Genomic DNA, 27409 nt, shown 5'->3' on the forward strand with positions numbered 1-27409 from the left:
CCGTTTTATTTTCTTGTACATTGTGCTTTTTCTCATTAGCGTTTTCAAAACTGGACAAATTTTCTAAAATAACGCAACGTTTATCTATAAAATCAAAAAATTCTTTAAGAGTGGGGATTTGAGCAGTTTTGCGTTCTTCTTCAAAGGACTTTCGCGAGTTTGCATCTAATTTTTGTTCAAACAGAAATACTAAAAGAGCCTCTGTCAAAACTTTATCGGTGAGATTTAGATTATTGAGACATTCGATATCCTTGCGCAGCGATGAGGCAAACTCTCTCAAAACCTCAGAGTTACACTTATTAATTTGGGGGAAATGTACAATATTTGACAAATATTCGTTTACTACAATAGATTTGTTCTCATACCGGTCTCTCAATGTCTTAAGTGCAACTGCGTAATTAGAGTCTGTAACTTTTAAGGTATCAATTAACTTAAGGGCGGATCCCTTTACTAAGGTACGTAAATAATAGAGCCTCTCAGCATCTTTAAGCCGAGAGTTACTGCCAATTAAAGCTTCGAAAATATCTATAAAGCCTCCCCATTCGGAAGGGCGTGAACCGTCAAAACTTCCGAGCTTAATGTCAGGTAACTTAACATTACTATGTAAATCTTGAGAGACAGGTACAGAACTATTATTGCGTATGGGGGTAGAGCTACTAGAGGGGGACAATTTTTTAATTGAATCTTTCAGCGCGGCGATACTAATAACAAACATTTCTTCCGTTACCTCCCTGTCTTCAGAATCTGACAAATTGTCATTTTCTGCTACTAAAATCTCTATCGAGTCTTGTGCGATTGAGTACTTATCAAAATATTTCTCTACAATGTCTAACTTTGCTTCAAAAATTGAAATCGACTTAGTACCCTGTGATTTTTTATTAATCCAATCCTGAACGCGAGTTACCTGCCCTTTGGCAGCTGTCCTGTTATTACATAGCGATTTGTAATCCATTATTTAACTTTTATATGAGCAAAATACAAATTTTCATCAATTTACTTCCTAAGAGATTTGAGTTATGCACTAAAAACAAGGTCGTAGAAAAAACTATGTTAAATACGCGTGTATGCTGAACTGAGTAAACCGACAAAAAAAACTTTTTATACTAGCGATACCTGTTATACATATCACCTTTTTCATGTATCTAAATACTTATACCTACCTATTTACATACAACATAAAAAAAAATCATATATCTTAATCAGCGTAAAACGAATAAAATGCATCATAAACTGTAACAATTACGAGTTACACCCTGTAAATCCTAAAATGTTTTCATATATTTATACACCTAAACTCGAAAAATTAATATTATAACTCATCATCATTGTGAGATTAAAATCAGTTTTAACTATTTCTACTTTAAAAATTATGAAGAAAAAACCTGTCTGTAGTCCACTTGTCGGGTCGGGGTTTCAACTGCTAGATTGCTTGCGGTGTTGCCGTCGCTTCAAAACTTTCTTGAGAGCCTTGAAGCTTTCTTGATTGGAGCGTTGGCGGTGTTGATTCGTCTGCGATTCTTTTGTTTCCGAAGAACTTGTATTCACGCGCTAGCGATTCTGCCCGACACATGCTAGCGTGTGTAGACACCAGCGTGTTGAAATCAGTTAGGGTTTGGAAAAACAGTACATTTACAGATGCTAGCGCGTGTTGACACCACGGTGTGCCGCGGTGTTCAAATCAGTTAGGGTTTGGAGAAACAGTACGTTTACAGATGCTAGCGTGTGTTGACACTATGGTGCTGAAATCAGTTAGGGTTTGGAAAAACAGTACATTTACAAATACTAACAGATTTGGACACCAGAGTGTTGAAAGCAGCTAGCTTTTTTAGTTGTTATACATGCATAGATGCTAACGGCTATTGACATTGATTTTATATACCTACTGCTGTGGAAAAGTATTTAAGTGATTTAGGTACCAATAAATAATTAAACGTTGTTGGGATATAAACATTAATATATTAACACAAAAGAACAACATAAAAAATAATGTTGTTCTGAGGCTATTTCCTTGTGGCATTTTTATAATAATTAACTATTTAGATGGGAAATATGAATAGATAATAACAGCCAAGACTTTACCCGTGAGTACTACTTCATTACTCACAGGTCATTACTCACGGGCTGAAGTAAGGTTCAAGTAGTGCATGCCACTTTTAGTATATTAGTATATAAACCGCAGATAATAGTATATTATTCAACGAGCTTCATCATGTAATGATGGCTATTACTCACGATGATGAAGTTTGCGGCACGAGCCAAAGGCGAGTGTCGTAATTCATCAGAGTGAATAATAGCCATTACGTGCGAGTATAATCCTATACTTTTTCTACGACCTTTTTTATTTTAATTAGTAAAAACATGATTATCAACTAATCGAGATTAAAATTATACAGAATTATAAAAAATGTAACAATGGTTGAGTATACTTTTACGTTTATACCTTGTTTAGTATGTATGAATTTTGACCTTTATCATTTTTAGTGAGAGTGACATTAGCGCATTTGCTGTGTTTATTGGAATTTATAACTTACACTTATTGTGTTTATTTTATAAAGTTATATTGTCTTAAATATATTATAACATAGTTATATTATTATATTATATAGTTAAATTTAAAAACGTACATTATAACTTTATAACATACGTCCACCAATAATAGCCATTTCTTATTTATTACATTGACAATTGGTACACAAGTGCTTAAAATTTTCGTAAACGAATAGAACTTGAATTGAATATTTCTTATTGTATTTTTACAATACATAAGACAGTATTTGCCGTTTTTTTTTTAATTTTATAAAGCAACATTTATTTTTGTATATTATAATTTTAATCTCGAGTACCTAGCTGACAATATTATTTTTTTACTAATTAAAATAAAAAAGGTCGTAGAAAAAGTATAGTATTCTACTCTCATGTAATGGCAATCACTTACTCCGATGAATTACGACACTCGCCTTCGGCTCGTACCGCAAACTTCATCGTGAGTAGTAGCTGTCTATCAATGCATGCTCCTTGAATAACTATGAAGACCTAAGTGGAAGAAGGGGTATGTAACATTTTCTAAAATTTTGAGTTTCTTAGTGAATGAAGGTGGTATGTAATCTCACTATCATATGACACTTATACTGTATCTCTAAAAAGCTTAATAAGAGATATTCTAGTGGATGAAGGAGCATGTAACATTTAAAATACGATTCTTGAATGGAAGAAGGAGGTATGAAATATTTTTCGTCTTTTTCAGGTTTAAATTGTTTATAACTCAAAAATATTAACTTTAGAGAAAAATTACAAAAGACATTTTTTGTTCCCAATGATCAAAAGAACCTAAAATAATGTACCCGGGTTGAAAAAATTGATTTTTTTTAATTTGTTTAAATTTTTTTTTTATTAAATATAGCTAAATATCTACGAAATTATGGTATTTAGATATAGGGAATATAACACGAAAACAATCAGCATTTCTTAAGGACTTCAAAACGCAAAAATATACAGGGTGTTCCATTTGAAAAAAAAAATTCATTAGATTTACAGAAAAACGAAAGTTCTGACAACAATGTAATTGTCACTATTAGGTATATCGGCCGCATTAGAAAACCCTTTGTCACCAAAATCTATAAAAAATCGTGCATGCCGTTTCCGAGATAATTGAGGCTTTCCATATATAAAACTCAGTCTGTGTAATATACTCCATTTAATAATACAAGGCAAGGTATACGGAAGAAGAAAGGCCAGGTCGAATAAGACCGTCATGGCTTAGACACCTGTGAGAATGGTTTAACAGATCCTCTGCATCCCTTTGCCGAGCTGCTATTAACAAAATTACTATAGCCTTGCCAATATAAATGAGTCAGATTAAATAAATTATTACAAGAATTTTTTACTAAGCAACAACATTTTTGTTTAATTTAGTAGTATTTTGTATTTTTATTTATTTATTTATTTATTTACGGGTTTCCCCAATTTAAAAAAAAATATACATATATAACAATATATACATATATTTTGACAACGACACCCGATTTGGGCATCGAAACGTTAATAAAATTATTTTTTTCAATTTAATTGCGGCTTATTTTCTATCTAAATAGTTAATTATAAAAATGCCACAAGGAAATAGCCTAAGAACAACATCATTTTATATGTTGTTCTTTTGTGTTAATATATTATTGTTTATGTCCCAACAACGTTTAATTATTTATTAATACCTAAATCACTTAAACATTTTTCCACAGCAGTAGGTATATAAAATCAGTGTCAATAGCCGTTAGCATATTATATGCATGTATAACAACTAAAAAAGCTAGCTGCTTTCAACACTCTGGTGTCCAAATCTGTTAGCATTTGTAAATGTACTGTTTTTCCAAACCATAACTGATTTCAACACCCTAATGCCCTAGTGTGAACACACGCTAGCATCTGTAAACGTACTGTTTTTCCAAACCCTTACTGATTTCAACACCGCGGCACACCGTGGTGTCAACACGCGCTAGCATCTGTAAATGTACTGTTTTTCCAAACCCTAACTGATTTCAACACCCTGGTGTCTACATACGCTAGCATCTGTAAATATGCGCCCGGGCGCGAGTTGGTTTAACCGGAGACAATGTCTTTAAATAGGAGACTTATTACACTTTATTGTCTATGCGTGCTTAGAGAGAGAGAGAGAGAGAGAGAGAGAGAGAGAGAGAGAGAGAGAGAGAGAGTCCGAACGGACTCCAAACAATCTTAAGAGATAGAGTGAGCTTGTGATGCGGGAAGGACCTTTGATGCCCTTAAGAATGGCTTTAGGATACTATCCAAAGGGGTGGAATGTGGGTGTAAGAGCAAATACATCAACTAAGGTCAGCCAAGGGCTGAAATACTAAAATTAATAGGCTACGAAGGGCCAGTTACCCTTTGAAGGCTCGAAGGACCATTTGTTCTAACCAGGGGCTTTGGCTCATGCGCACTGGTTCCTGCACTTTTTAACCGTGAATGGTTGTAAATCATTCAGCCGGTGGTTAGAGCAAGGGGACAGTTCCTATGGTTCAAATACTACGAAATAATACCACAGGAAACTGTAAACTCTTTAATGTTAAAGGGAAATCAACATTGAACATAAATAAACAATACTCTGCGAGAGAATTATACTCTACAATAGTTTGTTATTGTTAACAAAGGGTTGAGAAATACATGGTGTGAGCTGCGAGAATAACTACACTACTTACGAACATGAGAGAGAGTGTTAGCAACAAATTCGTTGTGGCTAGGCGTCAGAATCTTGCACATACTCTTCTATTTACACTAGAGTGGGGCACTGCACTTTCATACACTTTACTGTTTTTTGACAACAGAGATACTAAATATAATAAATTGTTTGTAGGTACAGAGCCCTTGAGAGAGTTGGCATCATAGCTTACGCGAGCCAATAGTGCCTAAAACGATCGGCGCTACACTAGGTACATACTGAAACGGTGTCTAATTTGCTACTGGTGTGTAACTAAAAAGAACTGAACTACCGGTGGTTCGAGGGGGCGAAGGGGAAAACTACAAGAAATGTGTTGTTTTGGCATAGCAACAGCAACAGCTGAGCTCAAGTTTTGGGAATCAGTGGCTCGGGCCACAACTATTTATCTGTGTTCCATCAGCGGCGTGGGGAGTTATTTTTTCTCGCTGTGCACAGTTTAAATGCAATTTGAACACATGTTAACCTTAAGTTCCCTGTTTTCAATAGCCTTCATTCAATCCTCCAACTTCTCCTCCATTTCTTTACTCTCCTTTATTAATACAAAATTATCAGCGAAGAGTATTGATCAAGGAGTCCCTCTTTTCTTCTCGTCATATTTCTCTATCAACTATCTCAAAGCAAACAAGGAATCTGTAGCCGAAACCAAAGCATTTCGTGTAAGATTGGATCTATAAATTTTCTAATATATAAAAATCGTTGTTTAATTATTACAGTTCAGAGAAATAAGGAAAAAAATATCCTGTTGGCGACACAACCCCCTCGAGACCGAAACCAAATTTTTTGAGTAGCATGGACATCTATAATAATAACCTGTATGTTTCATGCAGCCGATTTTGATGATATACATAGTTATAAACAAATGAAGATTAAAAAACGGTACATTTTCGCTTTTTTCGTCTATTACCAAAAAGTTAAGCATTTTAAACAAATTTGAGAATGAGATTCTCATAAATCGTACAAAAAACTTCAATATGGCGTTCGCGGAATATGTTTATCCTTATTGGTTGCTTAGAAAATTGCAAAATAAGTCATAAATTTGGAGTTTTTATAAATATTCATAACTTATGTAAAAAATAACTTAAAACCTTCTTATTACATGGAATGCTGAGACTTCTGGTGCTTAAGGCTATGGGTACATAATTCGCAAATATTTTACGTGTATCCCTACTTTTTCTGTCTTTACATGGCAAATTACGTGTAGTAAAATTCACACTGGTATGGATATGTAAATATTACTAGAATGTCACTCTACTTGAAAATGTCATCATTAATTTAAAGAGATGGCTTTTGAATGTTCTTGGATAACTGTTATTTTTATAATTGCAAATTATTAATTCAGTTAATAAATGTGATAATTTTTTCACTAACTATGTATTCAGTGATTGTAATAATTTATTTGTACAACAAAGACTAATACTCAATCGAAAAAAGAGGAAAAGTGTTAAAGTGATTTTTTTAATAATATATTGTTATGGAACGCTTACAATTTTGAACATCTTTAACAACAAAATACTTGGATCACAGAATATATTATCCTGATGTATTCTCTGCTTGGATCTTCCACAAATAATACACAATAAATAAATTTTTATTAAGTTCACGTCTTAAATCAATTATTTATCAAATACACTATATATCAATAATATTTAATCAATAACTCAACATATTCCCGATGCAATGTCAAATATTTAAAATTGTCACTGATTGTCAATGTCTGACTGACAATATATGCTGACAATATTATATTCGGCTGAGTGCGTTGTAAGACAAAGATAGATTTGGAAAATATTACCACGGCATTGTGTTCATTTTTTTCTAATCCTGAAAAAACCAATAAATATTTTTGAAAAATTTAAACGCAGAATGAAAGACTAAATTATTACCGAGGGCCGAAAGTCCCTTACAATAAATAAAAAGTTTATTTTGAATGATATATTTGAAATTAAAAATCACACTAAATTTTCTCTTAGTTTTTCACCCCTGTAACTTATTAAAATAAACATTATAGAAGTTCTCATGGACTTTCGGCCCTCGCTAATAACGTAATCTTTCATTCTGCGTTTAAATTTTTCAAAAATACTTATTAGTTTTTTCAGGATTCGAAAAAAAAGCATTGCAGCCGAAAATACGTACCGATCCTCTTAAATCATACCCTAAATTTCAGAGCAATTGGTCAAATAGTTTAAAAGTTATTTAATTTGTTTATCCCAAATTAGTTTTTTTTTGCAACACTATAAGTCAGAAAATGATGAAATTACAGTAATACTTTGGATAGTTTATAAAAGAAGAAGATTTACACTACTAATTTAATTTTAAAAAAATGACAAAAAAATAATTCTAAATATTGCAAAATTATTTTGCAAGAACATGTGAATTAAAAAAGGGACTAACTTCGTCCCTAATTGTCCTACTAGGACAATTGCTTTTCTTCATTCTTTCTAAATATGAAAAAATAATTTTTCTAAGGCTACCGGTTAAAAAGTTATTCTAATTGTTTATGGTAGGGGAGCCCAAGCGGGGATTTTTGCAGTTACTCGAGCGCGTCAGATTATGATATGGGGAGAAACGTGGTACCCTGCAGATGTACCTCTGCCATATAATGGCTCTTAACACAGGGGAGTTCGTTTAGGGGGGCCCGAAAAAAAAAATCTATCCTTAAAAATACTCGAAATTGTCAGATTAAGATAAGGTAAGTTAAGTACATGCAAAACAGTGTATATTTAAAAAATCTGACGATTTGAGCGGGGCGTAAGGGAATTGGGGTACACGTTCAATATTTTTCAAAAATCTATCGATAGATACCAAACACGACACCTCGCAGAGGGGGGTGGGGGGTAAATTTTAAATTTTAAATACAAATCCCGCGATATTTAGCAAAATAAACATCAGATCGAAAAACTGCAAAATACACTTATTTAATATTTTTAAAAAATATATCAAATGGTACCAAACGCGACCCCCCACGGAGGTGGGGTGGGGGGTTACTTTAAAATCTTAAGTAGAAGCCCCCATTTTTTATTGCAGATTTGAATTCTTTGCATAAAAATAAGCAACTTTTATTCGAAACATTTTTTCGAATTATGGATAGATGGCGCTATATTCGGAAAAAACCATTAATGGAAATGGAAAATTAAATTATAAAATGGCAAGCGCCCGCTAAAATGGAAAATTTTACTTAACTTTTTTTGGTTTTAGGACCTAATAATCACAACCCAATAGGTCCCCAAAGCGCTCGAGTGACTGCACATTTAGCATACTTTGCTCCCTACCATTATAAAAAAGCAAAAAATCGAAATGTTTTTGCAAAATAATTTTACCCTGTTTAAATTAATGTATAAATGTTCTTGTTACCCTTTCTATCGGTACATTTTCCAAATGTATGTTTGTTTGTATATTTGTATTATTTGTTATTATCATGTATTTGGTCTTTTTTATATTCATTTTTAGTCCATCTTTTTCAAAGAAACTGTTTGTTTTGTTTAGAAGTAGGTAATTGGAGTTGTTCAGCAGAGCTTGCCACCACACGGTGTTATCTGCACATCTTATGTTAATTGATGGATTCGACCGTTACTTGATGGAAGTTCATTTTATCTCACAATAAAACACTGAAAAACGTTTGTTTTCTATACTTCCACAAAATTTATTACAACTATGTTATTACTACAGCTGTTTCGGCAAAGTGCCTTTCTCAAGTGATATATTTAACAATGTGTTTGCCTTTTTAAGTCTTTAACTGAAGAGGTTGAGGAGTGGGGTTTGTTTTTCTATACTTCCACAAAGTTTATTACAACTATGTTATTACTACAGCTGTTTCGGCAAAGTGCCTTTCTCAAGTGATATATTTAACAATGTGTTTGCCTTTTTAAGTCTTTAACTGAAGAGGTTGAGGAGTGGGGAGTTTTAAACCAAAAACTCCATAAGAAAGCCTTGAAATTAGTGTATCCACCACCACAGAAAGAACCCAGTACCTTCTGCTCTCTCACATATACTGGCAAAATAACAACAAAAATAGCCAGATACATAAAAAAGAAAGGAATAACACCAGCTTTCAGAACTAACAACAACTTAAGCAAACATATTAAAAACAATAAAAGCCGAAAGAGAAAGCAACTACAGAGTGGTGTGTACAAACTAACTTGTGGTGACTGTCCGAAAACTTACATCGGTCAAACTGGCAGAACTTTTGACAAACGGATAGCAGAACACAAAAGGGCTTTCAACAATAGAAAAACAGACACTTCTACATACGCACTTCACCTTCTAGATCATAATCATTCTTTCAATGAAGAGTTTCAAATTCTACATATTCAAAATAAAGGCCTTAAGCTATCACTTTTAGAATCAAAGGAAATTAATAAATTGAAAAATACAGATATAATTCTGAATGACCAACTCGAAACAAACAGCTCCCCACTCCTCAACCTCTTCAGTTAAAGACTTAAAAAGGCAAACACATTGTTAAATATATCACTTGAGAAAGGCACTTTGCCGAAACAGCTGTAGTAATAACATAGTTGTAATAAATTTTGTGGAAGTATAGAAAAACAAACGTTTTTCAGTGTTTTATTGTGAGACATCTTATGTTGTTAATAGATCTTTCGTTAATTATTATTCCTTCACTTTGAGATAGTAAGGCTTCTTCAAATATATCTTCACTATACATTAAATAGTAATGGAGATATAATACATCCCTGCCTAACTCCTCTCCTGATTTCATTTTCTGGACTGGATTCGTTATCTATTACGATTTGTGCTCTTTAATTCCAGTAAAGGTTTTTATTATTCGTAAGTCGCTTTTGTCTATGTCCTTGGTCTTTAGAATTTGGACTAATTTTTCATGTCCTACCTTGTCAAATGCTTTCTCAAAATCAACGTAGCACACATGCACATCCACATTCATATCCATGCATCTTTAAGCTAACACATTAAAAGCAAATAACGCCTCTCTGATTCCTAGTCCGTTTTTGAACCCAAACTGACTAGCATCTATTCCTTCTTCCAGTTTTTTATTTATACGACCATGTATTATTTTCAAGAATAATTTGAGAATGTGACTTATGAATGATATTGTTCTGTATTCACTGCAATATTTAGCGTTTGTATTTTTAGGGATAGCACAATAGGTCGAGAGTAACCATTGTTTCGGTATTATAATATATTAAACCAGGGAGATAAGGCAAAAATATACCATGTTCGGGACACTTGAGCAGCCAGGTTGCAAATGGGTTTTTTGGGTACTATAATATATCTAATACATTATAAATACAAAAATGCCCGTCACAGTTCGGACGAGAAATTTAGTTATTAACAAATAAGTGTCAAAAATGAGAGTTTTTTCGTTTAAATCGCTACATGTAAAAATAGGGTAAATAAATGTCTTATTTATAATATTTTTCTTTTAGTAGATGAGCCAAGGTTTAAAATAGCGTTTTTAGAATTTTGGTCCGATTATGTGTTGCTTCGGATATTGCAAAATAGGACTAAAATTTCGAAACTAAAAAAATTTGCTATAACTTTTGCGAAAATGAATTAAGGACATTCATATTGCACGAAAAGTTAAGTCAAATAGTCCATAAAATGCACAAAAAATTTTAAGACGATGCGTCAATTAGTTTAAAGTTTATTCAATTTGTTTTTCCCAAAGAGCTTTTTTTTTTCGCAATGTCATTGTTCAGAAAATAATAGCGATACGGCAATTCTGTGTAAACAACATGAAATAAGAATAGTCATATTTTCAAAGCGTTTAAAAAAAATCATTAAAAAACATTTTACTCAAATAAAGTCATTTTTGGCTTGTAAACAATTTGAATAACTTTGTTAATATTGACTGTAGGCTAAAACTAAATGGAATTTGAAAAACTGGTATTTTTATACGAATTTTCAAAGAAAAACTTTTCGCCTAGGTTAATTACGGTCAAAGTTAGCCACTTTTTTTATTTAATTGACGGCTACTTTGTTTATAACAATTAAGCAACCTAACTAGAGCCATTTTGAAGTTGAAGATATATACAGAGAGAGTCTGTAATTTGGAATAAATTCAATATCTCAAATACTAATTGTTTTTTTGAAAAATGCTTAGACCCTTCGATTAGTATTTCAAATTGTCCTTTTTGACATACAATAATAATGTATACAGGATGTCCCAATTTAGAGATATGACGTCATCGTTGATTTCCTTAAATGACAACACTGTCATTTTGATAGCTATTTTGATAGGCTGTGTAAAGTTATGCACAACTGCAAAATATCAAATTTTTATTCTCTACCATTTACAAGATAATAGGAAATAACAAAGTTATGTCTGTAATTTGGAATAAATTCAATAATTAAAATACCAATTGTTTTTTTGAAAAATGCTCAGACCCGTCGATTACTATTTCACATTGTCATTTTTGACATACAATAATAATTTATACAGGGTGTCCCAATTTAGAGATATGACGTCATCGTTGATTTTTTTAAATGACAACACTATCATTTTGATAGCTATTTTGATAGGGTGTATAAAGTTATACACAACTGCAAAATTCCAAATTTTTATTCCCTACCGTTTACAAGATAATAAAAAATAACAAAATTATGAAAAACCAGTAATCAAATAATAATTGAATTTTATTTTTTCAATTAAGCAAATACTCATAATGTTGCCCTCAATTATTGTCAAATTGTCAATGGGCAACGTTATGAGCATTTGCTTAATTGAAATAATTAGGTAAATTCAATTATTATTTGATTACTTGTTTTTCATAACTTAGTTATTTTTTATTCTCTTGTAAATGGCAGGGAATAAAAATTTGAAATTTTGCCGTTGTGTATAACTTTACACACCCTATTAAAATAGCTATCAAAATGATAGTGTTGTCATTTAAGAAAATCAACGATGACGTCATATCTCTAAATTGGGACACCCTGTATACATTATTATTATATGTCAAAAATGACAATTTGAAATACTAATCGACGGGTCTGAGCATTTTTCAAAAACACAATTAGTATTTTAATTATCAAATTTATTCCAAATTACAGACATAACTTTGTTATTTTCTATTATCTTGTAAATGGTAGAGAATAAAAATTTGATATTTTGCAGTTGTGTATAACTTTACACACCCTATCAAAATACCTATCAAAATGACAGTGTTGCCATTTAAGAAAATCAACGATGACGTCATATCTCTAAATTGGGACACCCTGTATACATTATTATTGTATGTCAAAAAGGTCAATTTGAAATACTAATCGACGGGTCTAAGCATTTTTAAAAAAAAACAATTAGTATTTGAGATATTGAATTTATTCCAAATTACAGACTCTCTCTGTAGGTAATGTGTAAAAGTTTGAGTAAACTTTGAACCTCAACAGAGTGATTAATAAAGCTTTAAAAATGGCGTCCTAACGCAATTAATTCGTGGTCGGTGGAGGGGAATTACTAAAATACGTGAACTTAAAAAATGAAACTGATTCTGCAAACATATGCTGCGATTAATATCGCTGGAACTTGTTGATGGATTTTGATCATAATTTTTTAAATTTGTATATACTCGTAGTCTTATAGAGTATGTTATGTACACACAACCCTACCTAACATTACAAAATGTTAGGGGGAACTCCCCTTATCACTCAGGGATATGAAAAATAGATTACGACCGATTCTAAGACCTACCGAATATACATATATAATTTTATAAAAATCGGTCAAGCGGTCTCGGAGGAGTATGGAAACTAACACTGTGACAGGAGAATTTTATAGATGTAAATATATAGATGGCTATTAACAAATAGGTGTTGGTGATAGAAGAGTGAAAATTAAGGGTTGCATGTATTTTTTAAATCTACATCATATAAAATTAAGGTAGTTAATTTTGTCAAAAAAAAATAAAAAATAATGTCATGGGGGCAACCCCCCTTATAACTTATGGGTATAAAAAAATAGAATAAAACCTTTTCAACGTCCTACAGGATAAACGTGTAAAATTTTATAAACATCGGCCAAGCCGTTTCGGAGTAGTATGGTAACTAACACTGTTACAGGAGAATTTGATGTATATAGAAGTAACTGCGAATTAAATAATTAAAGTGGCTAACTTTGAACCTAATTAACCTAGGCATAAACTTTTTTTTTTGAAAATTCGTATAAAAATACCAGCTTTTGAAATCCTAAAGTAGATTTACCCTATAGTCAATATTAACAAAGTTATTTAAATTGTTTAGAACCCAAAAATGACTCTATTTTACTAAACTTTTTTCGGAGTAATAAAAACGACTTTCTAATGATTTTTTTCAATACTTTAAAAATATAACTATTATTCATGCATGTGGTTTCCACAGAATTGCTGTCATTATTATTTTCTGAAGAATAACATTGCGAAAAAAAAAGCTCTTTGCGATAAACAAATTGAATAAAATTTAAACTAATTCACGAATCGTCTTAAAAATTTTTGTGCATTATATGGAATGTTTGACTCAACTTTTCGTGCAATATGAAAGTCTTAATGCCATTTTCGCAAAAGTTATAGCACATTTTATATTTTTTAAATTTTGGTCTTGTTTTGCACTTTCCCAAACAAAAAAGGATCAGACCAAAATTCAAAAAGTGCCATTTTAAACCTTGACTCATCTACAAAAAGAAGAATATTATAAATAAGATATTTAATTGCCCTATATTTACCTGTAGCGATTTAAACGAAAAAACTGCCATTTTTTACCCTTATTTGTTTATACGCTCTGAGCTTCGCTGGTGTCGCTCCTGGCGGATTACTAATTCAACTTTCACCGGTATTTTTAAATTTTTTATTTAATTGTTTTCGCTTAATATTTATAACGCAAAAAAGTAATTAAATTGTAATCGATTTTTTTAAGATTTTGCTAATCATTTTGACGTTCTATTGATAAAATATGAATTTTTTACTTCGGATACTTTCACAACTATCGTGTAGATGGCGCAGATTAATTTATAATTACATATTACGGAACATTAAAAAAACTTAAATTCAGCATTTAGAACGTATATATATTTAAGGTAAAAATATATACCACAGCTTTGACCAACTAATATTTCTTATAATTAATGTTTTTAATTTTAATTTTAAATTAATCACTTTGACATTTATGTCAAATTTCCGGTAAACGTTTACAGACTTGCCACTACTGGCGCTCGCGGATTTGTAAATATCCCCTCTACGTACGAGCTCACAGCGTATAACTAAGTTTCTCGTCCGAACTGTGACGGGCATTTTTGTATTTATAATGTATTAGGTATATAGTACCCAAAAAATCCATTTGCAAGGTAGCTGCTCAAGTGTCCCGACAAAAACCTTATTTCTCTGGACTATATGTCATGTTAATATAAACGGATATTATATTGATTATACGCTCTGAGCTTCGCTGGTGTCGCTCCTAGCGGTTACTAATTTAACTTTTACCGGTAATTTTTAAATTTATTATTTAATTGTTATCGCTTAATATTTAGGTACAACGCAAAAAAGTAATTAAATTGTAATCGATTTTTTTAAGATTTTTCTAATCATTTTGACGTTCTATTGATAAAATATCAATTTCTTACTTCGGATACTTTGACAATAATCGTGTAGATGGCGCTAAGATTATAATAGATTATTTATAATTAGATATTACGGAACATTAAAAAAACTTAAATTCAGTATTTAAAACGTAAGTATATTTAAGGTAAAAATATATACCACAGCTTTGACCAACTAATATTGTTTATAATTAATGTTTTTAATTTTAATTTTAAATTAATCACTTTGACATTTATGTCAAATTTCCAGTAAACGTTTACAAACTTGTCACTACTGGCGTTCGCGAATTTGTAAATATCCCCTCTACGTACGAGCTCACAGCGTATATTACTTTTTTCAAAATGATTGGTTATGACAACTTATTAAAACATTAGTCAATTTTCAATAATCTATTGATTTCGAATTAAACTGTCAATGTAATAGTTTCCTAAAAACAACGAAGAACCATTAACCATTTTTATTGCGAAAAAAGTGATCTCATCTACTATAATTTTTTAAAACGTGGGTATGTACTGTAATTTAGCGGCCCTGGCACGAGAATTTTGCTCTCCAGTGTTACCAACATGGCTTGAGTTGCACACCGGGTTTGACGATAAATTTGATCGTTTGTGAGCCGTTTTATTAATATAGATGTCCATACTACCTCAAAAAAATTTGGTTTTGGCCTGGAGGAGGGTGTGTCATGAGAAAAATCTTATTTCTCTGGACTATTAAAAGATCTGTTCATTACCTTTTTCTATACTTTACTATTATCTACATAATTATTTAAAAAATATGAAAATTTTACCTCTAAATTTCCTATGTTAAGATACGCAGCAATAGACTGTATTATATCGGCAGCTAGAGATATATTACTGGTATAAATAGTAATTTTTCCAGATATCTCAAACACCAAATCCAGATCAGTGTCATTCCTTAAACACTTCAAACTCAAGGTTAAATTTGGCCCAGAGTCAAATTCGATATCGTTGGGTAGCAAAAAATTCTGATTGATCCACATGCATATTCTTTGTAGACGTTCGTTAATTTTAAATTCCACGTAGCTGTCACTTCTTGAATTTCGGCCAGGTTCTTTTAAGGAGTACATTGAGAACCTTGGCAGCTGTCGGGTTATTTCGTAAACATGAAATTGGCAACTGTTTGGATACCCAATTAATACCTATAAAAGATATACTGTGATTTTACATATCTTAAATATAATAATACAAAATACAGTAACAAATATAGCCAGGCAGCGCTTAAGGCACTCGATTTTGTAGAGATCAATTTTGAGCTAGTATCGGATTGTGTGGGTGCCCTATTTAAACTAAGAGACCGTAGCAAGGCTACGGTAGCCTGGGTATCGGCGCACGAGGGCCATAAGGGTAATGAAAAAGCAGATGAAATGGCCAAATAAGGCTTATCAACGTCATTCTTCGGACCGATACCCTGCGGCGTTCCAAAGGCAGTAACAACAACGGCTACAAGAAAGTATATAGCTCATAAATCTTTGAGGTGGTGCAGGAATTCACCCGGTCAAAGACAGACGTAACTTACGGCAGATCTAATAAGCAAAGACAGGAAACCAGTCAAAGTCCATAGTTAGTGTTGTAAAATTTCCGGGAAGATTCGAACGCCGGAAAGTTTCCGGAAACTTTCCGGGAATATTGGAAACTTTCGAAAACTTATGGAAATATTCCGTTATTATTAAAATTATTGTAACAAATTATACAAATCAGTAGTTAGCTTTAATTATTGTTGTGGTATTACGGCTACAGAAAAATCTGTTAACAATTAAATGTCCAGAAATACTTTTAAAATTTATTTATATACAGTATGTCCCTGTAAGTTGTATCCATATGGAAAACTTTTTTATTATTAATTTTACGAAAAAAAGTCATTCTTCATAAAAGGCTCTGCATGGTCCAAAACCTAAGATTCAACCATCAGATATAAAATTTTATGAATATTATACGATGTATGTATGTCAAAAAGTTTGAATTTCACTCAAGAGTATAGCTTTATTTTTCACAATATTGAAAATTGCTATTTTGAAAAGTTGTTTGGAATTAAAAACTATATTCTAATATGCAATTACATCCTTCTAATTGAATTTTTTTTTTTTTTGAAAAATTATGGATAACTAACATTATTTTCAGTTATTTCAATTCTGATAACTCTTTTATTATTAATTTTAATTTTAATTTTAATTTTATACAAGGTGTGTCAAAAAATATGAATTTGGCTCAAGAGTAAAATACCTTTATTTTTCACAATATCGAAAATTGTTATTATGAAAAGTTATTAAGAATTAAAAACCATGTTTTAGTATGTAATTACATCCTTCTTTTTGAAATATTTTGAACTATAAAGGTACTTTACTTTTGATCTAAATTAACTTTTTTGGCACACCTCGTATAAAATTGACATAAGATGGTTGTATTTTAGGTTTTAGAGTACTAATCTAATATTCCTAAAAGATAGTAATTACCTTGTAAAACATGATAAGTATACTAGACTTTACCCAATTATGGTTGGAGCCCCTCAAGGTCGTGTCTTCGGTCTACTGCTGTACCTGATAATCACTGCGGACTTACTTACATCACCAGAAATTACAACAAAAACTTGAGCCGATGGCACAGCAGTTATCTTTTCTCTTGAAGACCTAGCTGTAGCATCACACCGACCTTGGTTTTTACAAAAACCATTATTTTAACGACATTCCAGCAAGGTCATACTTGAGAACTTATATCTAGGCTCTGTGTGCTTTGCTGAGGTTCTTATGATTCCTGTGCGTATGTAATTGAAAGAGGTCTTATTTGTCAATTTATGTCTACGTTTTTTGTAGAGTTGGTCTCCATGCACTTGGAAGTTTCTGAGCATCATCCTTGTATTTAATTTTTTTGGAAGTTATTAAATTTCTGTTGCTTCCCTGATTACAAGTTTTGTCATATTTTAGTACTAGCTTACATCGTTGTTTTATTCAAAACTACTTAATTCATTAAAGGCATAGGTGCAAAATTTCGCGCCAATGTGTTTTAAATGCATTCATTTTTTTCGAATATTGAGAAAAATAATAGTTATTTTTGAAAAATTTAAACGCAGAATGAAAGATTTCATTATTACCGAGGACCGAGAGTCACTGAACACTTCTATAATGTTTATTTTAATAAGTTACAGTGGTGAAAAAAAAAAGAGAAAATTTAGTGTGATTTTTAATTTCAAATATCTCATTCCAAAGAAACTTGTTGTCTATTCTAAGGGACTTTAGGCCCTCGATAATAATGTAATATTTCATTCTGCGTTTAAATTTTTCAAAAATACATATTAGTTTTCTCAGGATTCGAAAAAAAAATGAATGCATTTAAAACACATTGGCGCGAAATTTTGCGCCTACGCCCTTAATAAGCTGGGATTTTCCCTTCGACTTCCGGTTTAATCAATTTGCCGCAAATGTGTACAAAATATTTTAACCATTTAATGAAAAACAGTTTTCTCTCTATATTTGCTTTTATTTTGCGGATTTATGATACTATTAATCAAATAATTACCTTCATTCACAACACAGCATGTCATCCAATATTGCATACGGTTATTTGCATTTTTTAGGGTAGCTATCTACCAACGCATAATATAATCAAGTTATGTAAAATATAATTAAACTCCATGACCATATAACCAAAAACAAATTATATACAATGAATCGATGAGTCTGATGATTTTGACTAATTCAATAAATGAAAATATGTATGTACCATTAAAATGTATATATAATATACATACAAATAAAGTTGTAAATCGTATTACGAGTAGTAACACCACTTCCCAGGCAACCAAACGACGTTTTTATAACGTAGATAACACGTCATAAAAATGACCAATTGACGTGTTTCTATGACGTAGTATCGACGTTGAAAATCACGTGTATTTGTCTCATCGATTTGACGTCATAATTGTGACGATTTTAAAACGTCTAAAAGGTGACGTCTTTTATACGTCGGTAATATTCACGTCTTTAATACTTTCAAAAAGTGACCTCTTTCAGATGTTTCAAAATAGGTAGTATAAAAAATAGGTAACATGAAACCTATAGGTCTACGTCTCATGTGTCGATGAAGATATACTACTATTTGTTTAAGATCGCTTGTGCATTAGAAGTAATCTAACATTGATTCTGCATGATTGTACCAGCCCTCGCATTATAGAATTTTCACTATTTATATAAGTATACCTACTTACTGTGTCAAAACTGAAAAAACATACAAACTAATAAATAATTTATTAACAAATTACTCGATAAAAGTCGATAACATATAATTAGTTCATTAACAGAAAATAAACATAACCTCAAACAGTTGTCAAGAAGAATACTGCATTAAACTAACTCACTGAGCAAAAACGAATACAAATCTCTTAATTAACACGTTTCTTCAACTAAATATCTAAACGAAAAGTCTTATTTTATCACACAAGACACAAACCACGTAAACAATAAATGAGAAATTTATTATGAAAATTATTTAACGAAATTGTTTGGAGTAATACAAACAAGCTCCTCCCAATTTTGTGACGTCAGACTTAAACTGTCTGAAAAGAAAACGTTTTTTAAACGTTACTTTAACGTCATTAATCTTACGTATTTAAAGTCACCTACAAAAGACGTCTATATGACGTAATTTTCAAATACGTGTATATATTCAACCAAAACTGACGTTTCCTCGACGTTACATGACGTTAGTTGGTTGCCTGGGTTATAACTCAAGAACAGAAGATTTTAATAAAATTTGGTTTCTTGGATTCTCCCCGAATAGCAGAATTATTCTTCTTGTGGTACTTACTGTCTCCTTTAGTGGAGATTAGTGACTACACTTACAAATCTGTCTCTGTCCAATGCGGCTCGAAACAAAGATGTTGAAAAAACCGAAGCGGTGATGTTGGAGAAAGATAAGGTGAACCAGAAGAACAACTCAATATATCAGACGCTTCCATCGGATGGTCAAATAAATTTCAGTATCCAGAAGTTACCATGAACAAAGGACTCATGTTTATATCCAATGTTATGAAGATATAGTCCAAAAGGCAAAAATGTTACAAGCCAAAATCAGAAGCTTAACTAGGAGAAGAAGCAAGCTAACTTTCGAAACGCATGCATGTACAGGGACAGGCATGCAAGACAAGTGCAAGACGAACAAGAAAATGATTCATGTTACCCACAACGCAATACTATAATACTCCAGGGTAATAAGCTCGAAATAGACCATGTTCGGGACACTCAAAGATGCAGGTAGCTGACTACTTTTTTAGTTATTGTATACCTATAGGATGAAAACCTACCTATTTCCTGCCTAGAGTTCGCGTCCGTTTTTCAATTATTAACAATTTAGTACAAAAATCGCGATTTTTTCGTTTTTTTGCACCCTATTTAAAAGCTAAATAGTTGACATAAAATTAGAAAATTACATTTTTTAGAACATTAAAAAGCCTTCAAAATGCCAATTTTTGAAAGTTAAATAGTTAATTTGTTGATACGAAAACTGCAACATAAGTGAAAATAGTTATTTGTTAATAACTTTTTCTAAAACTACCTTAGAACTTTAGTGTTGCACCCAAAGTTGGGTATTTGGGTACTTAACAAACCCTCAAAATTTGAGACTGATCCATGAATTAGTTTAAGAGTTATTCTAATTGTTTATCCTAGAGACCTTTATTTTGCAATAACGTAAGACAGAAAATAATGAAGATAGGGCAATTCTGCGTATGCCAAATGAAAGTAGAAAACTGATACTATCAAAATGTAATAAAATACGATAAAAAATTATCTAATATAGTCAAAAATCCTAATGCCAAATTTGTGAAATTTTGTAGTTTAAAAACATTTAGAATAACTTTAAAAATATTGTCAGTAGAAAAAGTCATTTTACATATTAGAAAAGCTGGTATTTTACACGAATTTGTAAAAATGTAGTTCAATTGGTGACTAGTCGTGGTAAGTGAAGGGGGAGCTGGGAGCCGACAAATGCACTAGTTCAAAAACTAAAAAAAGCAACTTAAAACTACTATCATTTTCTATATCTCGGGATCTACTGAATATATTTTGATCTTTCTTTTTTAATTTGTATGTAATTTTTCTGTACATTACAAATATGCAATTTGTCTAGACATTTATTAATTAATAAACAGTCTAATTTGTTTAAACCGTTTTGAAAAAATAATTTTTTCCCAGAAATCCATGATTTTAATCATAATATTCCTATTAATCATAGAAGGTATACTTTAATAAATAAATTATCTTCAATAAACAAAAATCATTTATTTATTAAAGTGTACTTTAACTTTTTCTGTGATCATTAATGATACTATGATTAAAAAAAATTATTTTTATAAACAAAATATTTTTTCGAAAATTGTTTAAACAAATTAGACTGTTTATTAATTAATAAATTTATAAACAAATTGCATATTTGTAATGTACGTAAAAATTACATACCAATTAAAAAAAGAAAGATCAAAATCCATTGAGTTATTCCGGAGATACAGCAAATTATATTCGTTTGAAACTGCTTTTTCGGTATTTTAACTCGCTGGATTTGTAGGTTCCCCCTAGTAATCGTTTGCACTACATTTTTGAAAAATCGTAGAGGGTGCTGTGAAGGTATAATGTTTAGGTATTTTTTTAAGAAAAAATACAAATCCCGTTCTTTAAAATGGCATTAATGAGACTCCTTAATTATTATAAACAAATTAGCTGTTAATTAAAAAAAACATATGGCTAACTTTGTCCCAAATGAGCCCAGGCTAAATTTTTTTATTTGAAAATTCCTGTTAAAATACTATCTTTTCGAATATATAAAAAGATTGTTTCTATCGACAACATTTTTAAAGTTATTTTAAATGTTTTTAAACTACAAAATTTTAAAAATTTGGCATTATGATTTTTGACTATGTTAATTATTTTTTATCTTTTTCTAATACATTTTGATACTATCACTCTTCTACTTTCATTTGGCTACTCAAAATTGCTCTATCTTCATAGTCTAAGAGCTGGGAGCGGATTTTGTGCGTGATAAGTAATATGGAAAAACTATACGGGGATATATTGAATTAGTTGTGTACATGACTTTCACCAACGGCCGGAAACCAGAGTTGGGGCCGAGGGTAGTTATAAGGGGTCAAAGTCGCGGATTTTATTATTTTTTTTATGACGCTCATGATCGAGATAGTGCACCAAAATTTGGGAATAAGTAGGTCATGACGTACCTAAGTAAAATCTCAAGGGGCTCAATGCTGCGTGGCCGACAAAGGGGTGGGGGTAGGGGTGAATATAAAAAATATGACGGGTTTTTTGCGACGTTCACGATTGAGATAGTGCACCAAAATTTGGGTATAAGTAGACCATGACATAAATAATTAAAATCCCCAGAGCCGGAAACCAGAGTGGGGAAGGAAGGTAGTTATAAGGGGTCAAAGTTCCGTTTTTTATTATTTTTTTTGTGACGCTCATGATCGAGATAGCGCACCAAAATTTGGGAATAAGTAGGTTATGACGTAACTAAGTAAAATTTCTAGGAGTGGAACGCTGCGTAGTCGACAAAGGGGTGGGGCAGGGGTGAATATAAAAAAATATAAGGGGTTTTTTGTGACGTTCGTGATTGAGATAGTGCACCAAAATTTGAAAATAAGTAGACCATGACATAACTAAGTAATATCCCCAGAGGCGGAAACCAGAGTGGCGGACGAGGGTAGTTATAAGGGGTAAAATCGCGGTTTTTATTATTTTTTTTTGTGGCGCTCATGATGGAGATAGTGCACCAAAATTTGGAAGTAAGTAGGTTATGACGTAACTAAGCAAAATCTGCAGGGGCGGAACGCTGCTTGGGGTACAAAGGGGTGGTAGGCAGGGGTGAGTATAAAAATATATGGGGGTTTTTTCGCCGTTCGTGATCGAGATAGTGCACCAAAATTTGGGAATAAGTAGATCATGACATTACTAAGTAAAATCTCCAGGGGCGGAATGCTGCGTGGGGGACAAATGTTGTGCCGAGTCACAAAAAAAATAATACACACTGCGACTTTGACCCCTTAAAACTACTCTCATCTCCAACTCTGGTTTCCGGCTCTGGGGATTTCACTTAGCTAAGTCATGGTCTACTTATTCCCAAATTTTGGGGCACTATCTCAATCTAGCATGTCGCAAAAAACCCCTTATATTTTTTATCTACACACCTACCCCCACCCCTTTATCGGCCACGCAGCGTTCTACCCCTGGAGATTGTACTTAGTTACCTCATGACCTACTTATTCCCAAATTTTGGTGCACTATCTCGATCACGAGCGTCACAAAAAAAATAATAAAAATGGCGATTTTGACCCCTTATAACTACCCTCATGCCCAACTCTGGTTTCCGGCTCTGAGGATTTTACTTACTTATGTCATGGTCTGCTTATTTCCAAATTTTGGTGCACTCTGTCAGTCACGAACGTCGCAAAAAAACCCCTTATAATTTTTGTATTCACCCCAGCCTCACCCTTTTGTCGGCCACGCAGAGTGCCACCCCTGGAGATTTTACTTAGTTACGTCATGACCTACTTATTCCCAAATTTTGGTGCACTCTCTCGATCATGAGTGTCACAAAAAAATAATAATAAAAACGGCGACTTTGACCCCTTATAACTACCCTCATCCCCAACTCTGGTTTCCGGCTCTGGGCATTTTACTTAGTAATATCATGGTCTACTTATTCCCAAATTTTGGTCCACTATCTCAATCACGAACGTCGCAAAAAACCGTTTATATTTTTTATATTCACCCCTACCCCCACCCCTTTGTCGGCCACGCAGCGTTCCGCCCCTACAGATTTTACTCAGTTACGTCATGACCTACTTAATCCCAAATTTTGGTGCACTATCTCGATCATGAGCGTCATAAAAAAATAATAAAATCCGCGATTTTGACCCCTAAAACTACCCTCGGCCCCAACTCTGGTTTCCGGCCGTTGGTGAAAGTCATGTACACAACTAATTCAACATATCCCTGTATAGTTTTTCCATATTACTTATCACGCACAAAATCCGCTTCTATCTCTCTGACTATCATTATTTTCTATCTTATCTTATTGCAAAATAAAGGTCTCTGGGATAAACAAATAGAATAACTCTTAAACTAATTAATGGATCGGTCTCAAATTTTGAGGGTTTGTTGAGTACCACATTATCCAACTTTTAGTAAAACACTAAAGTTCTAGGGTAGTTTCAGTAAAAGTTATTAACAAATAACGATTTTCAATTATTTTGCAGTTTGCGTAGCAACAAATTAACTTTTTAACTTTCAAAAATCGGCATTTTGAAGGTATTTTAATGCTCTAAAAAGCTGAATTTTGTAATTTTATGTCAACTATTTAGTTTTAGAATGGAGTGCAAAAAATCGATAAAATCGCGATTTTTGCACTAAATTGTTAATAATAAAAAAACGGACGCGAACTCTAGGCAGGAAACAGGTAGGTTTTCTTCCTATAGGTCTACAATAACTAAAAAAGTAGTCAGCTACCTGGATCTTTGAGTGTCCCGAGAAAATCCTTATTACCCTGGACTATAAGAATGAGAAGCGGAAACAGTCCCTCGATACGTGACAGAAAGATTTCTGTTCTGATATTTACTCAGCAGATCAGAGTATTGGACCAAATGGATGAAAAAACTAGGATGAAATTCGCCGAACTGACCGACCAGCCGATTCATATTCCACGAGATATAATGAAGTACGACGTCTACCAGCGTCGGAAACACAGAAGACCCTAACAGCAACTGCTTGGCAACGACTATTAGATGAGATAGCATCGCTGCATTATCACTGGAGTTCGGCCCTAAATGAGCCAATGGAAGGCATGTTTATTTCAGTCCAAACAAAGTTGCAAATTTTGTGCAGTAACTTTTAACAGTTTATTTTTATAAATAGTTAAGTGACAATAATTAAATGAAATACCAATTAGTGAACCCATCGTATTAGTTTTGATTATAATAACGTGATAAACTAGTTTTTGGTTGATTTGTAGTTTAACAACCATCATTAAGGTACGACCTAAGGTAATGTAATTCCAGTTTCATTAAAGAGATATCCCAAATGCATTTTTATCTGTTACGCTAATACCGGATAACGTGCAAAGACATATTAGAGAGATATCGCAAATGCAAACGATAATATCGTGTCAAGACGTAAATAACGTATAACGTTCTATTTCAGCACAGGCAACAAGAGAGTTATCGCAAATGTTCTGGGGCGGGGCTTAACGTTATTATGACAACCGACGTTTGGTATTAAAATGTAACCTAGAAATTAATTTTGAGGAATACTGTAATTGTTTTTTATTGAAAAATGAATTTGGATATTGAGCTGGTTGACATGCATTTTAATTTTAATGATTTAACCAACAATAAATATAAATAGTTAGTATAAAAATAATATAAAATATCTGAATAACTAATATCCTAACCACAAAAAGTAGTCTATTGTAGACAAAATAAAAATGCACGTGTTTCTCAACATAAGATGATTCACAGTATTTAGTTTATAAAATTTGTATTCTATAAATTATTTTTATGTTTCATCCCAAATGTCAAATTAGCGTTAACGTTATTACCGTCCCTTATTTCAACCTAAATAGCGGGACACGCTATCCGGTATTAGCGTAACATTCATTCTGCGCTTGCGTACATGTCAAAATAGCGTATTCCACTATTAGCGTGCGATAAAAATGCATTTGCGATATCTCTCTAATAGAGAGATACCGCAAAGGCAAACGTTATTAGTGTGTCAAGACGTAAATAAGGGATAACGGTGTATTCCACCACAGGCATCAAGAGAGTTATCGCAAATGCTCTGGGGGCGGGACTTAACGTTATTATGACAACCGACTTTTGGGATTAAAATGTAACCTAGAAATTAATGTTGAGGAATACTGTAATTGTTTTTTATTGAAAAATTAATTTGGATATTGAGCAGGTTGACATGTATTTTAATTTTAATGATTTAACCAACAATAAATATAAATAATCAGTATCAAAATAATATAAAATATCTGAATAACTAATATCCTAACCACAAAAAGTAGTCAGTAGTCTATTGTAGACAAAATAAGAACGCAACGTCTTTCTCAAGACAAGAAACAAGATGATTCACAGTTTTTAGTTTATAAAATTTGTATTCTATAAATTATTTTTATGTTTCATCCCAAATGTCAAATTAGCGTTAACGTTATTACCGTCCCTTATTTCAACCTAAATAGCGGGACACGTTATCCCGTATTAGCGTAACATTCACTCTGCGCTAGCTTTATCGCACGCTAATAGCGGAAAACGCTATTACATGTACGCAAGCGCAGAGTGAATGATACGGTAATACCGGATAACGTGTCCCGCTATTTAGGTTGAAATAAGGGACGGTAATAACGTTAACGCTAATTTGATATTTGGAATGAAACATAAAAATAATTTATAGAATAGAAATTTCATAAAGAAAAAACTGTGAATCATCTTGTTTCCCGTGTTGAGAAACACGGTGGTACTTTCTGTGGTAGGATATTAGTGATTCAGATGTTTTATATTATTTTTGTACTGATTATTTATATTTATTGTTGGTTAAATCATTAAAATTAAAATGCAAGTCAACCTGCTCAGTATCCAAATTCATTTTTCAATAAAAAACCATTTATAGTATTCCTCAACATTAATTTCTAGGTTACATTTAATCCCAAACGTCGGTTGTCATAATAACGTTAAACCCCGCCCCAGAACATTTGCGATAACTCTCTTTATGCCTATGTTGAAATAGACCGTTATCATTTATTTACGTCTTGACACGATATTAACGTTAGCCTTTGCGATATCTCTCTAATATGGCTAGACAAATATGACAAAGATGGCTAGACCACTCAAAATGAATATTGACCAATGGCGTCCTTTATATCGTCGTTACAGCTCGATGCACAGGGCGGCCCATAGCTAGCCTAATCTACAGTTTATTATATCTATGATACCGTGTCCCGCTATTTAAGTCGAAATAAGGGACGGTAATAGAGAATTTTTAAACCCTCTACTAGAGAGTTTTTAGATCCTCTACTTTTTGACGTACGTTAAACGTAAAACGTTATACTTGTCATGCGCATGCGCATTGAGTAATAAATAAGGGATAACGTGTTTACTTAAAATAGTTTTTGGATCCTTTCAGAAAATACGCACACAGATTAACGTTAATTGACATTTGGCAAACGTAACCTATAAAACGGCAGTTGTGTGCTATAACTTATTTTATTGAATTATTTGCCATAATGGAAGAAAATGTATTAAGACGTTCCCAAAGACAATTTACTACTTTAAGAACACACAGCATCTCTCCTAAGTTTAACAAGGCAATTCAGTCAAGTGTCAGATTTTTCAAGAAATGGTGTAATTTAGAATTGTTCAAAAACCAATTTTGATTACAATTTTATACATCGTTACTATATTTTTTATTCTAGTTGTCTTTGGTTCAGCTCATATGACTTTTTTTTTCGTTTTTTGTGACTTAGATATATGACATTTGGCAATCTTACAAATACGTAATCCCTTAATAACGTGAACCTTATTTCTACCTAAATAAGGGGATACCTTATCCGCTAATAAAGTAATACGT

The 27409-nt window shown here is 32.3% G+C and overlaps 1 protein-coding gene across 2 annotated transcripts in view; it reads right to left on the reverse strand.

Annotated features, from left to right (window-relative positions):
• Positions 1-27409, reverse strand: part of LOC114332363 (Bardet-Biedl syndrome 2 protein-like) — a 117875-nt gene that overhangs the window by 15453 nt on the left and 75013 nt on the right. For both annotated transcript variants that reach the window (XR_007698381.1, XM_050651824.1), the window contains exon 8: positions 15557-15928. Coding sequence is in view for 1 of the 2 variants with exons in the window: in XM_050651824.1 (XP_050507781.1) it covers positions 15557-15928 (372 nt within the window). In the remaining variant the exon portion in view is untranslated. The remainder of the gene's footprint in view (positions 1-15556; positions 15929-27409) is intronic.

Source organism: Diabrotica virgifera, chromosome 5, assembly GCF_917563875.1.
Source record: "Diabrotica virgifera virgifera chromosome 5, PGI_DIABVI_V3a".
Taxonomy (NCBI): domain Eukaryota; kingdom Metazoa; phylum Arthropoda; class Insecta; order Coleoptera; family Chrysomelidae; genus Diabrotica; species Diabrotica virgifera.